Source organism: Cydia pomonella, chromosome 7 (assembly GCF_033807575.1).
Source record: "Cydia pomonella isolate Wapato2018A chromosome 7, ilCydPomo1, whole genome shotgun sequence".
NCBI lineage: Eukaryota > Metazoa > Arthropoda > Insecta > Lepidoptera > Tortricidae > Cydia > Cydia pomonella.
The window spans coordinates 8,699,683-8,718,463 of record NC_084709.1 but is presented as its reverse complement, the minus strand read 5'-3'; the positions used below and the strand labels follow the sequence as shown (position 1 = coordinate 8,718,463).

At 34.2% G+C, this 18,781-nt stretch overlaps 1 protein-coding gene across 6 annotated transcripts in view; it reads left to right on the top strand.

Moving 5' to 3' along the window:
• LOC133519756 (cAMP-specific 3',5'-cyclic phosphodiesterase) overlaps positions 1-18,781 on the top strand; it is a 588,515-nt gene that overhangs the window by 237,249 nt on the left and 332,485 nt on the right. Inside the window, exon 2 of one of the 6 annotated variants that reach the window (XM_061853842.1) lies at positions 5,794-6,058. The exons of the other annotated variants lie outside the window; for them this stretch is intronic. Within the exon in view, the coding sequence (XP_061709826.1) occupies positions 5,910-6,058 (149 nt within the window). The 5' untranslated portion in view covers positions 5,794-5,909. The remainder of the gene's footprint in view (positions 1-5,793; positions 6,059-18,781) is intronic. 6 annotated transcript variants of the gene reach the window in all.

Below are 18,781 nucleotides of genomic sequence, written 5' to 3'. Positions count from 1 at the left end.
GGCTATTGTTTCTTTCAATTTATCTTACAAGTTCGTTGCTGACCTGGTACTTTTAAATGTTGTCAGGCATCCAGATTAAACAATAATTATAGCGTAGTTTCGTTACTCATTTACATCATTGTAAACCTCTATCATTAGCAAGCTCTTCCGACCCGATTCGAACTTTATATAAGATACGTACGTCAAATATTAGGTCTAGGTCTAGATACGATATGGATCGTATATGTCAGTATCAAAAGTGACGTTTTTGTTTGAAGAAACGTACATACCCGATCCATATCGTATACAGACCTAATACTCGTATTGGACGTATCTTAAAGTTTAAGTCTATTATCTTTTACGCGTTATTTAGTTTAATATAATCACGGCGCGTCACACCTTGTGTAACTTAATGCCCTATTTAGGAGTCCTTATCTAATTGACAGGATGTTAAGTAGTGGGTTGGTATATTTTAATGTTTTATCTATATTTTGCACGTACCTAAGTACGATAACAGTACCTACTAGGTCATGCTAGTGTTTTAATTTTGTGACTAACTAAAATATTACCTAGGTGTGTTTTGTCAGCATTCCAGCAGAGAGACAAAGAGAGCCCGTATTGCAGTTAGATATATTGAAGCGTACAAGTACTCAGAAATATCTCAACACGACTCTTGTTAAGGCGTTAGTAAGCATGATTTTTAGCGTCTTCGATAAATACAATGTTGCGTTAAGATTAATGTCAAGTGGGGATGACATAGATAATAGTAAAAGTGTATACATTATTTACATTTTAAATCTATCTTTTTTCTATCTTTTACTTCAGTAGAATAAATTATTGCCACGTTTAGGTGAACAAATCAGATCAAATATCAAATATCAAACATTTATTCAGCAAATAGGCCACAGGGGCACTTTTACATGTCCATTTTTACAAACAATAAATTAAAAAAAAAAAACAATTACAAATATCGAATCTATGAAATAATAAATACTTTATTAGAGATGTATACTGTCTCTAAATGTCAAATTACACAAAAAAAAACTATGATAAAAAAATAAAACCATAAAATACTAAAATTCTTTAGAGATGTATAAGTCTCTACGTGTCAGAGATAAAATATAAAAATATATATTAAATTATCCTTAGAGATGTAGAGGGTCGCCAAGGCTTGAATTCTTATATAAATAATTAAAAGACAAAAAAATTAAAACAGACAAGAACCGAATGAAGTGTCTCACGTTAATGTCACTCAAAAGTAAAGTTACATACTTTAACATAACCTGTACCCCGTGTAAGCTTAAACAGACCGGTCTCCACAAACAGCACCCGTTCACGAGTATGACGTGTATCTCAGCCATCCACCATACCTGTATACCACCAAGTGTATACCAGATATACCTGTAAGTGAATTATTAGGGATTAATTTGCTGACAAAAATAAGAGCTCTTTATAATTTACTTTGTTTATTAATCCTAAGTTTCTTTTCCTGGACTTCATGATATGGAAGCTCCGACACATGCAATTGCATTCCCAAGCTTCTTTTTGTTCGAATTTTCCTTTGCTCTTTGCTCGTATCTCCGACTGCAGGCGGTATAATGCTTTATTGCTCCAGCAATTCATTATTATGAATAGACACATTTGATATGAGTATTATTGTTCATTGTTTCAGAGTTCATTCATTCCTATGCGCCTTATTTAGGCGAAGCATTTGTGACGGCCCTTTGTCTATATTTTCATTAGCCCGTTTATTTCCAAGGCGCCTTTATAATCACTGTGTGTGTAAACTGCGGTATGTGTATACATATATCAGGCCATACTAGTTTTATTGCAAATTTGATTTGGGAATTTAACTTTTTCGCCCCCAAGTCAATGAAGTAATAAAGTGTCATCAACGCCACGTCAAAAATTGCACGTATACCTGACCAGAACCATGACTTGATATGAAGTCGTGGCGTGTGGGGCACGAAATGTACTGACTTTATATCAAGTCAATGGCAGCGGAAAGGTTTTTGACCTGGTGTTTAATATAAACATAACTACTTCAAGCTTCAAAAAGATAAAGGTGCATGTGGTAATATGAACATGTTGAGCCGCATTGAAATTTTCTAAATTATTTATTTGTATCCTTGGGAACGATAAAACTGTTATTTCCCTTGAAATATTAACTAAAGTGGCATATGAATTATAAACGAATGAAATCTCATAGAATTCTCATTCTCACTCGATATTCTCAACGCAACTTTGCAATCAAATGGAGATCAACTTTTACACAATTCTTATCGTACATCATCAGCACTTTCACAAATATACGTGACCGTTTATTGACACAAAATTATATTTCCTCGCATAATTTGTAACCAAAATATACCTTAGGTCTAGTTTGTACGGTATAAAGTTAACGCCTGCCGATTATGAACGGCAAACAGCTTTGGCGGTGTGCGTGCCGCGAGCTAGTCAGGCGCTTCGCGCACGCAAAGGTCGAGATCGCCGATTAATCGCAATACATGCTTACCCTCCAAGCCTTATTGCCTCTCCACCTCCCCCTGGCGACTCAGCACAATAACTTATCGTAAGCTACGTAGCTTCCATCACGGTCATGGCCTTACCTTAAGGTTATCCTATGACCGCATATCAAAAATGACGTTTACTTATCAATATATTTGTGTCCATGAATCGACGATGGATAGCTGTTTCCGTGATTGATGTTGATGTGCGTTTGTTTGACATGCTTTCACTAGTATCAATATTATTCTTAAGCACCTATCTTAAGAGTATTGGATTTGTCTTTTTTTGTCTTAAAATAATGATACGCAATAAGTTCTTACGAGTATTATACTCGTTGGCCAAAGTAAGAAGACCTAATTTACTTATGTCGAATAAAGTGTTTGTAGGTAATGTACTACCTAATTTATGTATTCGTAGGACTCTGCGACGCAGGTTCCTTTTTTTACGTAGAAATATATAGTATATTTATGGCTTGACTTAGGTAGCCCGGTCTCTGCTTTCTCTAATCAGCTAACTTTAGTTACATTAAACTGACGCGGGTTGGTTAAACTTTAGTAGTAGTAGCAGTAAACACTTTGTTGCATAAACAAGTACATAACACAGAGAACACAGTAAATATGTACAAAGGGGAACTTATCCCCTTAAGGGTTCTCTTCCAGCTAATAAATCATAGCGATATTGTGTCAATCATAAGCGCCCTGTCTGTCAGAATGCTTGATAAACAGAATAAAAGAAGCAACTTGTGGGCACGGCAATTTCAAAGTTTAATCTTTTATTGAGAACATAAAGCATAAAGCATTTAGCAGAACCACTGTAATAATGGTGTCACTATGTGATATAGATGACATAGTTATATTTTGCTTTAGACACGAGGTGAAACTTTCATATTAATTGCTTTAAACGGTAAAATGGCGTTTATATTTAGGTCTCATTACTTGGACCACAGGAAAAGGAATATCGATACGTACTATCCGATTTTGAAAAATGCTCATAAAGACAAAACACCCATATTCTAACAAAATGTTCGCTAACCCGAACGTGCGTTCTCTTCTCAATTGGCACTCGTCATCGTAGAAGCAGAATCATGTTAGGTGCACTATACTACATTAACAATACCCATCTTCTGCAATAATCGAATAATAAAGATAAAAGACCAGTCCAATATGTCAATATTAAACTTCTTTAAATCAACAGAGGACTAGGAAAACTAGCTTCAATTAAACAACGATCGGCACACTAATAATAATTTACATATTAATATTTTCATTAATCCTAACTAAGAACATAAATAAATAAAGAAAATAATACTGGGAAGATTTATATTTACGAAATTAGTAGAAATAAGCTTCAGCACTAAGAGGTGAAATATATACCAGCCTTGAGGGCGGGGTCGCACAGATTTAGGCAGACAGCCAACAGATGGGACAGTTGTTACGGTCGAATCAAAAAACGTTATTGCCTGTGATGGTTTTCCTTTTCCTTTTCACGCTTCGATTCGTTTTTTTGTGACCCAATTAACTTTATATATTCTGCCAGACTGGTTACTGGTCTGTTACTGGTTATTATGACTAATAAACCTTTAAATTTATTACAGTTTGAAAAAAAAAGTGTGTGGCTTTATCATGTATTGAATAAATATTTATTTTATTTTATTTACTGCTGTTGTTAGTGCCGACTATAGCTATACTTAAACTACACATTTTAGCAGAAAGTTATAACAACGTTAATGATTGTATTAAGTATTAGTACCTGGGCGAACTATTTATTGTAATATGGTGGTGTATAGGTGATAATCTACATAAACTTAAAAAGTAAAATGTGAACTGACAATTATTATTATTTACAATCGATTTTAACCTTACAGCACTTGTCACAGAGTAACGCCATCTATTGTCAATTTCTCTTATTGCATAGGTCATTTTTTTTACTAAATTAAACTTGTCTAAAACAATAAAAATTAAAAAATTATATATAAACTTGAACATATAAAAAAAAAAATTAGTCACCGGGCGAGATTCGAACCCGTAACACTCGTTTAGCAGTCCGCGTCTTAACCCGCTGGACGCTGGAGACGGACAGTGGCTGGCAACACGAAATTAGCGATAACACATATTCTGCGTCGAAAGAAAAACGCATGAAAACTCGAAAACACGCGTTTTCCCAAACATAAGACTAATCTAGATAGATTGTATACCCCCAAAAACCCCCATATACCAAATTTCAGCGAAATCGTTAGAGCCGCTTCCGAGATCACAGAAACATATATATATATATACAAGAATTGCTCGTTTAAAGGTATAAGATATGTAAGAATGAGAAGGTTTGAACGACATAGTGAACTTTAGCTATTGATGTTTATACGAATTATGTTTACCTTTGACCTTTGTTCACCCATCAACCTATACGTTTACTTAATAAAATTATAGAGCTGAATAGTGTCCGTTGAAGGTGAAAATCTTTTAAAGAATATTTCGCATTTAACGCCGAGCAGTAAGCGGATAAAGCTATGTGGCTTCTCCGAGTCTCCAACAAAGCCGCTCGTCCGTCAATATGGGCATATTGACGGATTACCTGCACACGTAAGAGCCATTGCTTGAACGATCTAGAGTAACTAGAGTTCTTGAGCTAACCAGTGTTATCTAAGCTTTAAATCCCTAACAAACTAAGCGGACTCGTAAATTGCACTTAAATTGGTTCGCTGCCCGTGTTTGTAAGTTAGGTGAGGATGACAGCCCAGCCCTGTGTATCTGGGGGTTGTCTACATTTCCTGCATTAAATATGCGAATACTGCTGTTAAAACTAAAACGTCATATACGCATACCTTGGTGTTGCTGCTACGCTCTTTTTCTGTTCAGTCAGAAACAATAAAGGTACGTACCGGTGCAAGGGATATTTTCAAGGTACAAAAACGCAACATACACACTGGTTTTTAACAACACATATTTGCGAATTAAATGAAACTTGTATCACAATTGGTAGACCGCAGCTTTGTAGATAAAAAGGCAACTACCTATTAAATCAATCTAAATGTTAATGTAATAATTTAAGTGCAAAGCATAATATCGTAGTGTAACGCATGTATATATGAATACTCGCGGTATTCGCTCATTTCAAGGCATTCATTCGACTTGATTTGCATCTCACCTGTTATACCACCACATAAGATATGTTAAATTTCCTTATTGCACTTTAGTGCTAGAGCGTTTCAGTCAGTTGTGATTCGATATGTGTCTCATGTAAAACAAAGACATATATGTCCAAAATACGACTTTGTTTTACTTAAGATACAAAATTACTTAATTTTAGGTGGGTAGTGAAAAAAAATCCGTTATACGGTGAAGAAATAATACAAAAGGCGAAGGAAAAATCGAAGATACACGCGGCATGTTAGTTATACGAGAGGATACGAGTAAAGGATCGTGATGAGCGGAAGGCACCTGCGCGTGCCCGAGCTGCGCGTGAGTGGAGCGCCGCCGACGGCCGAGGAGCAGCCCGACGAGCCCAGCGCGCTGCCGCCGTTCGCGCTCACGCTCGCGAGCATTCCCAGGAGGCGGCACTCGTGGATATGCGGGTAAGTGGTTTACAATAATCTACGTATATATGAGTCTCACCATGCTCATAAAAAATCAAGGTAGAAGCAGGCTTTCTTGTCGCTAAACAGTACATTGTGCTGAAGAATTCTTTAAAACAAATATTCATGGTGAATTGAATACCCTGTTTTTTATGTATAGAAACCAGCTACCGATTTATTATGTATATCAAAGATATTTTAACATCCAGACATATTTTAATTTAAGATACAAGTGACTAGTCTCTTACCAACTCTTCTGCACTTAGAACCGCAAACAAGCTAAAAGTCTCGCAATAGGGAAAATTAAATCCTAACATTGGACTCGCTCAACTGCCGTAACCACTAGCTTTAATTTGAATTACCAGTATGAATTTAAAGTCCGAAAAACGAAATATCTTCAACTTTATCTAAACTAATTATAATAATTGTGATTAATGCATTTTGATTAAAAACAATGAGTCGATTGCCTGTAATACGTTGGGAAACTCATCGAAATCATCATAACTGCACTTCAAAGTTCAACCCAATTTACCAGTAACTAGGTTAGTTCGGTTTATTGCGCATGATATAAAAATGAACTGATGAAATACCTTTACCGTTTAGTAGTGTAAGTTGTTTTTCCCATTCGGTTAAACGATTTTTTATTAAATAAATGAGGGCCTATCTTGATATCAAAAGCAAACTTCAGTGTTTTTACTGTACTTTACTGACTTACGTGCTTATAATCCTATAAAACGACCTTTTACGTCATAAGTAGGCTTACTGACATGTATTGCTTGAGAATAAATTATCAAATTAGTTTTTCTATGACGATAAATATCGTGTATAATAATTTATATTGTAAATTACAATATAAATAATTTTTACCTACTCTCTATGAAATTATATTATGATTATCAACTATTTATTATATACAAATATCAATACAGATAAATATCAATAGCAAAATAAATTCGAAACAATGTCTAATAAATATTGGGAAATAAATATACAATGTCAAATAATAGCATAATTACGGAAAACATGTAACCTAGGTATCTAATGAGTATCGTAATGATCGTCAAATTAAAGAACAAGGCATTACAAAATAATAATTAAATAACAAATATCATATATTATTTAAGTCAATTCATAATATTAAACCATATATTATTATTTATTATTTTGTCACAGTTATAATAAACATTAATTATTGTTATTATCACGCTATTCATTTGATTTACAGATCCTGTGGTTTAAAAGGTCTGCGTTCATTTATCACTCATCACATCAAGTTGAATCTTGAATTAGATCATTATTTATTCGCTTCTACATTTATTATAATTTAAATACTCATATTATTAAACGGCACTAATAGGTAATTGTGTGTCTATACATAAATGGAAGTCAAATTCATACTCGTCAATTTTTAAGAGGTAGTTTTATAATACCTAAATTGCACTACACAGTGCTTTTTGTTACTCGTATATTGCTTTAAAGTTTTTTTTGTAACCAATTTCAATTTTATTTCCTCATTTTCCCAATATGGTTTAAAAATCATTAATGCTGGCCACGTAATGCTATTAATGCAAGTATTGAACAGGGATTGAATGTTCCTGGTTTTATTTTCACTGGATTTGATTTTTATGGATTATATTCGGCATTAAGGGGCACTCCGTGACTCGAAGTGGGGCTTACCCGAAAGAAGCGGTACATATTTTATTGAAAATTCGTGATGTAAATCTTAAGTTCCTCGAATAAAGCCTACTTGGTACAACGCGACGTATCTTCGGTTGTTCGTATTTGTGCCTGGATTGTTTTCAGTGCAGACTAGCCGCCAAGACAATATCGGTTAATATTCATGAGGGGCTCTCATCGTTTAAACAGTGGCCTGTCTTGAACATTAGCACAACAATGGCGGCCACGTGAATGCTCATTCTAAATGACCTCGCCTATTGTGCCGTGATCTCGGTCTTTGGCTGTTTTTGCCTTCGTTTGGTAGAATGCTTTCACCCGAACGTCTCCAATGACGGGACGATATCTCAATGCTATCGCAGATAACGTGTGCCTTGACCCAGTCATTGAAAATGACCCATTTTGCTTGCATAGGTTTTTTCGTGTAATTTTGGGCGTACGTACGTCACTGCGGCTGTGTCGGATAGATTCATGAAGAGTAGTGGCCGTGTGATTGTATACTAAGGTATCTATGGCGTGCTAATTACTCGTAATGCTTATCCATGGTTAAGTACTTTTGTTGTCCTCCAGACACTATCAGTAAGATCATGAATAATATTGTCACATCATTTCTGTTTTCATATTTATTTTAATTTCATTTAAAACACAACCCTTTCAATAGAAATCTCATTACATTACCGAAAATTTGCCGCATATTAGTAGCTAAGTACGTATTAGTTTCACTTAAGCGTAGGTACATATTAACCCATATACATACTTAATTTTTTTTAGTCCGTATCAGTAGATAAGTTACAGTAGTAGGTACAGTACCTAAGCATTGCATCTATTATTAAATATTTCACTTGCTATTTTACCCCTGAGTGGTTATAATTGAAAATTGTACATTCAATTTGATCATGTGATCTCATTAAGCCTTAATAACGGAGGCTTAAACACTCTCCATATGTCACCGGAAATGTGTTATGTGCGGTGTGCGATAGTTAAGTTAAATAGGAGAGTAATCCAGGGTTGGAGCTGGCCGGAGGGTGAGGAGGAATACTATACAGTAAACATAAACGATAACCTACGATAAGCATACCTTAGCATTCCATATACGTAATAAGTTTTCGAAAATCCAGAAATTTTATATTCATATAACTCGGTTTTTACTTTTTTCGGGGTTCGGTTTGTCGGGTGGCCGGTTGGTACCTAGGTAGTGTCGGTGTAATGTATAACATAATTATAAAAAAAAAACAACTATAAGACACTTGCTATAATGCCAGTTCATATATTATTACTTGTTATAATGTAATTATTATTATACGTTGATTTTGTTATGTTATGATTTAATCTAATCCGTAATCGATATAATGCCTCATCTCATCTCATCTTCCTCGCGTTGTCCCGGTATTTATGCCACGGCTCATGGGAGCCTAGGGTCCGCTTGGCAACTTATCCCAAGAATATTTTCAACACTATAGTTCCGAATAAATACTAATAATTTCATAAACACCGAAATGCACGACCCGTTTTCGAACTAATTATTGAATTCCAAAAAGGACAAGGCCAGCAGGTACCTTCCTACCTAGATTTAGCGATCATGAGGTATATGACAGCTACGTGCATATGCTTTAATTTAATCCCTTGTGTTGAGATTCTCAGGGATTAATTAACTTTAGTGACAGTATTAGTAACTTCCTAGATGAGACATATTATATAGGTATTGCTATACTTACATAATATTAATTACCGTTTGTGTTATCATAAGCTTCACATGTGTTAAATGTACATTTAAATAATTTATTTAACGACAATCTTTTATAATCGTAATAAAGTATCCATTATAATATAAATAAAGAAGTCAATAAAAATAAAACAAAATACATAACCAATAATAAATATTTGATAAATTGTTTTTTTAGGTTGTATGTTACTTCAATGAATTTTAAATTCTAATGCCATACTGATAAATCTATTGTGATCTATGGCAAGTTAGATAGACTTGAATGTAAGTTAAGCGAAGTGTGGAATCGTGAAACTACTTTAGTGTTCTACAACATTGCAGTTGTTGCAACACACACCACAGTGTTTGCAACAATCTAGCTTGTATGTTTACATTTCACTGTATTCTACTGCTATTCAGTCCTGCCACTCTGTGCTTTATTTGCCAAATACAAAGATTACATACTTTCCCATATTGTTCTTGTAAGAAATAACAGAAGACATGAACGTTATGTAACTCTGCAGTTTCTTTGTCAAAAAACATTTATTGTAGCATAACGTTTTATATTCAACAGAACCCAGGGAATGCACGATCTGTCCAAATAATGAGCTAAGTGATGAAAAAGGTTCCTTTGGTAGGCTGATCGGGTTAAAATATTCGTAGTTTCCTCGTTTAAGGTTAACTGGGAGAGATCCCTTAAAGGGATAAGTTCGCCTTTGTACTAGTGACGAGTGTTTTTTTCTGTTATGTTTTCATTTTTGTACAATAAAGAGTTAGTACTACTACATTATTACAAACTAATATATCACTACCGACCGATTAGGCTTAGGAGGGCGTAAAAATTACTTCATTACTACGGTTCTATTTATTTAGCTTATTCATTTCTTTCTTGTGAAAAATAAAGGTTATTATTTTAAAGAAGCGGCGTATTTTCACATTATACGACTTGCGCAGCGTACAATATGTGTGGCCCACAAACAAGCCAAAGCATTATTTAAATAGGTAGCATCGCAGAAGGGATGCCGAGAGCGAATTACCATTTTACACGTGACTGCCTTAGTAGTACAACGTCGTATGCGCACGAATGGAACATAATGCGTATGCCGATAGCTTATTAAATATAGACTGGGCTAGACAAACGCGGCGAATCAGCGTATAAGTACGTCATATTATAATCATACGTAATCGTAGAGCGCACTTAATCTGAAACATGTCTGAGCGATCGGTAAGCGATTTGATGAAGTCTATAAGGCTATTATTTCAAACTTATCAAGCAACAGGTTTATATTTGGCTCAGGCGAAACAACACAACAACTTCGGTTTTTATGTCAATGAGAGCCGAATTTCAGCCCATAGTGCGTCGTTGTGTTTCCAAAGGTGCAACGCGTGTGGTAGTGAGATGCGTTTCACTTTCCCAGGCAACGAAATGTCAAATAAATAATTAAAATTTAGTGAGGCTGAATTATTAAAAAAAAATTAAAAGCATGTTGTTTTTCGGAATCACCAGAATATTGCAATTTAACGGATTTTGAAAAGGTAAGATTTGTATTTAGTCGACAGTGATATATAGAGAAGACGTGCAAATATGATCGGCAGGAAATTGAACAATCTCTGGAATAGGAAATCACCCTTTGATGCCAATTACTGTTTTGATGCTCCCCGTTCACTAACATTCGTTGCCATATGATTGCTGTTGACAGCAAAATTTCTATCTCGCTTATAACGAATTTTAAAGCAGCAACAGGTTTTTCGACGCGGTATTGATTATTTTCACGATTTATGATTTTGACATAGACATACATGGATTTCATGATAGTGTGAGCGCGATAATCTAGTAAACGATTATATGTGTAGTAATTACGTCTTAATACAATAAAATATTTGAATTAAAACAGATCGTTGAATTACTATAAATATGGTTTGTACAAAAACATATATGTATGATGTAATATAATAAAACCGTAGTAGTATTAAGTTTGTACTTATAGACTAGTCTAGGAATATTTATTATTTTCCTGCTTTCTTGACACATTTAATATTATATTTGATTTTTTAATAATAGTAATAAACATAACGGGTACTTATACATTTTTCAAACATAAGAATAACAAAAAAGTTTCAGAGCAAAATGTTTCTTGTCATAAATAATTTAATTTATCCCATCAAAACCCTTTTCTTACCCTAACACATAGAACCGACATAAGAGTAGGGCATATATTATATATGTTAACTCTCGTTCTTGAAATAAACGGGTCTCCCTTTTGACTAAGCCGTTAATATTTTCGGTATTAAGTTGACTTTCAACACTCGCAAGAAAACGGGGGGCTTAAAGCTTTACACAACTATTACTGATAATAATAATCGTCACACTCAGTTTTAAGCTTAGATTGTGCGTTTGTTAATGTATTAATGTAGTTATGACTCTAACGGGTAAATTAGTTTTATTTGTTTTAATGAAATTTGCCCCGTAGAGATTTTATATCTTGGACTTTCTTTGGGCAATAATCAAATCACTGGTGCAAAAAGCTAGTTTTAGATACAGAAATATTTTGAAACAAAATTGTTTCATATTGTGTCATAAAAAAATAATACAATAAAATTTGCTATTTGATGTCTATGTTTGGTATCCCCATGTTATGAATAAATATTACGCGTTAACTTATGACCCCACCCCGACGATTTTCTCGGCTGAAATAGTAAATTCAATATTTTCCCAATACTAGATTCCCCCTTGCTTTTTACCCTGTGTTAAGAAGGGGTTAACGTACAACTTTAGTTTTGCTTTTGATCGTTTACCCATTTTCAATCAACGAAAATTGCCATGCAAAATTCACACGAAAAATAGACGGTATATTTACAAGAACATCCGTCGGCTTGTTTGCCTCCTCTGCCATAAAAAAAGGACAGACTTCAACCGAAACAAAGAGTAATTTAGATAAAAAGTAAAAACTCGCGCGATTTCATTTCTTCCGTCACAAGTATCGCACAGCGCGCCATATATTTTGACCCCTTCTAATCTGGGTTTACGCCCCCTCTTACTTAAGGGACAGTACATTTATTTCTTGATTTACAAATACAAACAAAAATCTTACCAATATAATAAGAAGGTTTAGATAAGAATCATTACAATCTTGTCATGTACTTACATATTGGGACAGGGAAAAAAATGTATAACTTTAACAAATCAAATTATTTTATTAAATATTTTGATGCGTTTTCCCTCCTCCAGTACTCCGCTTTCGCCACTGGAGGCTTGGTCACTTTTTACAAGCTCTTATTTTTCCTGCCCTGTTAGTATGTTAGTTTGTTCGTGTTGGTCAAATCTTGGAAGCTAAATTGACCCCACTTCCCGATTTCCGATTGAGCTGAAATTTTGCATACATATATAAATCTGATGACAATGATAAGTGGACATGGGGACTCTGTGATAAACAATGCAAACTAATTGTATTTGGGGTTGTTAGAAGTGTCTCGATGAGTATTAGTTGCCTGTAGATAGAAAAGTACATTCAGCGATAAAAGCTTGTACCAAAAGTTAAATGTTTGCCAAAAAAAAATCTTTAGTATCTAACATCTGGTTTAGTTAATAATTTAATCGTTGCTGCAATCACATCATCATTGGATTAAATTAATTAGGCATAATTTCATATTAATTATATGATAAATTATGAACCCCAACTGTAAACATGTTGACGCAATAAACAGTCAACAATATAAGCTCATCAAGGTGCTAAATTACTACATTTCCTTATGTACTTTCCTATAATTATAACTAAACTTTTCTTTTACTGAATTTAATCCCGTAGAAGTAATTTTATTCGCAACCTGACTTTTGATGTTTTTGAAGTAATTGTTATACAAATAAGTCGGTGAAGCATATGTTGTCTTTTAATATTACAAGTTACTTGTGGCATCATGAGCTCAGTCGTTAGAGTCTCGACAAATCGTATTTGGAAGTTTTGGAACTTTAAATAAAATAAATATTGTAACCTGGTTTCGTATGTCTTTGTAAAATCTACAGTAAATTACGAGTATTAAAGTGTTAGAATGATTTTGTAGATTTATTCATTGCGCTATATTTCATTTCATTGATATTAACATAACGTAACTTTTTCCAAAATTGGTATGATTTAAACTATTCAAAACCATAATGACACGGTATTCAGGCGAAACGTGTTTCATTTTATTTAACTAACACAGATTTCAAATAAAACAACGTTTTAGCTTCCCTCAAACCATAAAAAAGTAATGTCACAAAATTTACGGAAGCGGCAGAAAGCGCGTTAACTGTTTCTTCGCGAACCACAACGCACTTACCAATTGTAATTATTCCCGGTCCCCGCAATTCGATTTAAGTGCACGAATAAAATATGCCAGGCAAAGGGATCCCCGTTTCAGGAATGAGGTTAAATTGAGGTATTATCGTGATTTACTGAAAACTGTGCTACGGTTTAAAAGGTCCCAGGGCCGGTCTCGTTACGTGGATTAGCACTGATGAAAGGTAAGCTACGGTGGCTTCTAATTAGGTTCGTACTGTGATTCTGCAAAGTTTATGTACCTATCTAAATGTGTCTCGTGACGGTGAGAAAGATTTATAGTTAAAGCAAATTAGTCGATAAATAAGTTTGTTTCCGTGTATATATTAATACGAGTATATAGTCTGCTTTTATTGTATTTTTGTACAAGTACCAATTCATATCGAGTTTTGAACTCACATTGTATATGTTTGAATTCAAATAGCGAGTGGCGATAAATTAAAACACGGCCGAAGATTCTACAGCACATACATATTTCCCCTATCAATTTTCGACATAGTTACGTAATGTGCTAATTAAATATCTCACTAGTGCGGTAAAGTAGCACCATAAATATGTACTTTAAACTGTGGTGTTATTTTCAGTGTCGGTAGTTTAAAAGGGCCAAGGTTATTTACGATACACATGGGAATAGGTACTTAATTTTCAACTCGTGACGATTTAAAACACTCTCTTTGGTTGTTTTAATTTATTGCCACTCGTTGCAAATTTCCTACTTTCCGCACTTGTATCGTAAATAACTAAATTCTATAATTTTACTCGTATTATTAAAATCTCATGAGGTTAATTAAATATGTTAAGCTTGAAAATTGGTTGACATTTTTTATTTTATTTGTGATTTACTTTGCTACTATATTTTATGATAATTATATTATCCATACTTCCAATATAAATGCGAAGGAGTGTCTGTCTGTATTATCAAATATTTTATCAAATTTGTATATGTGTGTTCATCACTAATACCTAATCGTATGTGTTCCTGAGTTCTATTATTACTATTATCTATTATGTTTATCGTCGCCCAGTACCCGTAGTACAGGCTTTGCTTAATTTCGGGCTATGTTGAGCTGTGTGAGATTTTTCAACCAAATAACCGTATGTTAAGTGCAAGTAATTTGGACGGCAAATGATGTGGTAGATTCTTACATCTTAGTGTGTTAGTTTAACAACTGCAGCTTTTAAAATAAGTTTCGATTAATTCCTTCTTTACCTGGTTTCCGTCGAAGTGAGCAACAGCACTGGCGTATACATGAACTCCGTTGTTCGACTACACTCCTCGTTTTAATTCGATTAATTATACGCAGGCCGAGTTTAACCCGGTGTAACGGCTTTATTCCTGTCTACATAGTTAGTTGGCAAAGTGTTTAACACTCCAGGCCACCATTCTTATTCCTCCTAATAGTTCTAATAGTTGCGCGATTGCGTAGAACCAATATAATGTGACCTCGAGGTCTATAGCAAGAGTACGTATTCACAGATAACAATTACACTGTCTCCCTTGAGGCTTCTACTCGCCCGCGCTCGGTAACGACTAGATTGCTACGAGTATCCCAGCTGTAACTGTTGCGTCGTTTAAAGCTATGCATCCGTTTAATTTCGCTCGCAAAAATATCATTCATTAAAGCAAAAACAAATGACATTACGGGGGTTTTCAGAAAAAAGTGTACCGTTTACTTTTTTCTGAAAAACTAACAACTGGTCAAGTCAGAATAACAAGGATTATTGATTGAAACAAAGAACAAGTGTCTCTTGTTCTCTATACAAATTTAGATTGTCAGTTTTGTGACGGTCCATAGAAAATGTATGTGAAAATACACCACAAAACAGATTATTATTTTTCCTGTTAAAATCTGTAGTCCTCGTGATTCTGAGTAGAAATATCCCAAAAGTTGATTATTTTTCGAAAAAACGTTAATAGTACACTTTTAACTGGAAATGCCCACACGCCATTAAGACACACGACATTGAAAATACAAAATTTTAGACTGTGTTTTTAAGTTTTACACACCGGTGTTAGCCGGATTAAATTACTATGCCGTGGATAGTTAAACTTACTTGGTACTAGTCTAATATTTTTTAGTTGAGCAAAATAGTAGAACATACGTTTTTATATAAACTCATAACAGGCCTAACATATTTTACATGAACGCCTTAGGTTTAAGAGATAAATTATTGTTTTGATTTAGTTTTGGAACGTTTTTAGGGTTCCGTAGCCAAATGGCAAAAAACGGAACCCTTATAGATTCGTCATGTCCGTCTGTCTGTCCGATTCTGTCACAGCCACTTTTTTCCGAAACTATAAGAGCTGTACTGTTCCAACTTAGTAAGTGGATGTATTCTATGAACCGCATTAAGATTTTCACACAAAAATGGAAAAAAAATAATAAATTTTGGGGGTTCCCCATACTTAAAACTGAAACTCAAAAAATCTTTTTTCATCAAACCCATACGTGTGGGGTATCTATGGATAGGTCTTCAAAAATGATATTGAGGTTTCTAATATAATTTTTTTCTAAAATGAATAGTTTGCGCGAGAGACACTTCCAAAGTGGTAAAATGTGTCCCCCCCCCCCGTAACTTCTAAAATAACAGAATGAAAAATCTAAAACAAATATATGATATACATTGCCATGTACACTTCCACCAAAAATTGGTTTGAACGAGATCTAGTAAGTAGTTTTTTTTAATACGTCATGAAATAAAAAATAAATAAAAAATTTTCATCATACCCATACGTGTGGGGTATCTATATAGAGGATAGAGGAGAGGATAGGTCTTCAAAAATGATATTAAGGTTTCTAATATCATTTTTTTCTAAACTGAATAGTTTGCGCGAGAGAACCTTCCAAAGTGAAAAAAAGTGTCCCCCCCCCCCCCCCTGTAACTCCTAAAATAACAGAATGAAAAATCTAAAAAAAATATATGATATACATTACCATGCAAACTTCCACCGAAAATTGGTTTGAACGAGATCTAGTGAGTAGTTTTTTTTTAATACGTCATAAAATTTAAAAAAAAAAATTTTTCATCAAACATATACGTGTGGGGTATCTATGGATAGGTCTTCAAAAATGATATTTAGGTTCCTAATATCATTTTTTTCTAAACTGAATAGTTTGCGCGAGAGACACTTCCAAAGTGGTAAAATGTGTGCCCAAAGTGGTAAAATGTTGAACAAGATCTAGTAAGTAGATTTTTTTTAATACGTCTTAAATTGTACGGAACCCTTCATGCGCGAGTCCGACTCGCACTTGGCCGCTTTTTTTATATTTGATAATGAGCAAAATTTATTAGGCCAAACAAATAAGTTTTTTATTTCGAAGAAAGAATTCCCAGCAAGCTGGGAATCTTTTTAATATCTTCATGTGGTTCTAAATGATGCTGCGCGGAATTATTGACTTGCTATTATTCTTTTCGACATTCGCATCATCGGAATGCAAGTTTACAATTTTGCTGCGCCAATACCTATATAACTTTCACTCAAAGTATACAATTGTATAGTATTTTCTTATTTATATTAAATTTTCAAATATACCAGCATGCACACAATTCCTTATAACGGCTTTAGAGTATTTAATTAAAGTGTCGTACGTCGTAAATCATGTACGTATATATTTTATAGTAATCTTTTGTTTTATTTCTAATGTCATGAATACGCACCACCTGCTAGGTTTTTAATCACCTGAGACTTTGTAATTTGAATAGAACTGTGTAAATTGTATTTCTTTCAGGCAAATTTCATAGAGGCGATGGCAACCCTAAAACAATCATAATTTTCTATTAATTTAGTACGAAATTATAATGTACTAATAATAATAGTAACGTACGAAATAAATTATTCGTGTAAGTGGAAATGAGACACACTCCGCTATAATTCTAATCTGATCTCATATATAGGTCAGTAAGAGCTATCTGGAATGGTGCAGCCCTCGATTTTTCGAGTTGTATTTTTAACAATTAGTTTCATTCGGCATTAATACAATGTACCCATTATAGAAACGAAATGCCATTTCTCACAAAACTGTGTTCAGTAGAATGGGACGAGATAGTTTTAGTGAAAATCGATCTGTTACCGATAAATAGTGGAATTATTCAAGTTCCACTTATGAATATTTCAAGTCTAAGCGCTCGACAACTATTTAAACAACAATCAGAGTTAAAGCAGTGACATGAATTATCACTTAGTCTATTTCAATCGCAAAGGAAATTTTACACTTAGTACACATTTTAATTACTAACTTTGTCGCTTTTGTAACGGGGTTCGTTTGCGAAAAATCCGGTAGTTCTGATTTTTTACAGACTTTTTTTATGATGCTGATTTAATGAGTAATCCATGTTTGCGACCTTGACTGCCGAATGCAACTTTGTCAAACAACGAAAAAAAAACACCATATGTTATAATATTAGCTCGCAAAGAAGAGTTTTCATACTGTTTACTCTCTAACGCAAGTAAGTAGAGCAGTGATTACCTTTATATACATACTATGCCTTAAACCTTTTTTGGAGAAGTTTTCACTACGGCATTGATGCATCGCGGCGGTTTGTTTACAGAGGCCTAATACCCGCTATGCTCGGCCGTCTATATCTATTTGGCCTATAACCCTTCGTTTCCTTATGTGCTATTTCTTATGTTATTAATGCAATTTTGAATTTTTGTAATTGTATATTTAATATTAACCTGACAATGTATAATCAATACTAAATAAATGAATATGAATACCGCGAAACGCGAAAATTGAAATTTCCTTATCTGCCTCTTTATCGCTCGAATAAGTAAGAGTGATAGAGAGGCAGATAACGATTTTCGTGTTTCGCTGTAGGCCCTCAGTGCTGTGCATGTGCTAGTGGCCACAAACCACGGTTTTGTTTTTTCTTTTCACTAATTCCAAGTACTTGTAAGTTCATCTGAATGCAGGTGCGAATAATTTGACATGAACGTCACATTCGCGCTTTGAGACACCGCGACATATTTGAAACTCTGCCACAATCTATTCTCGTCTTGTACGTACGTAAACACTCCGATATTAAATA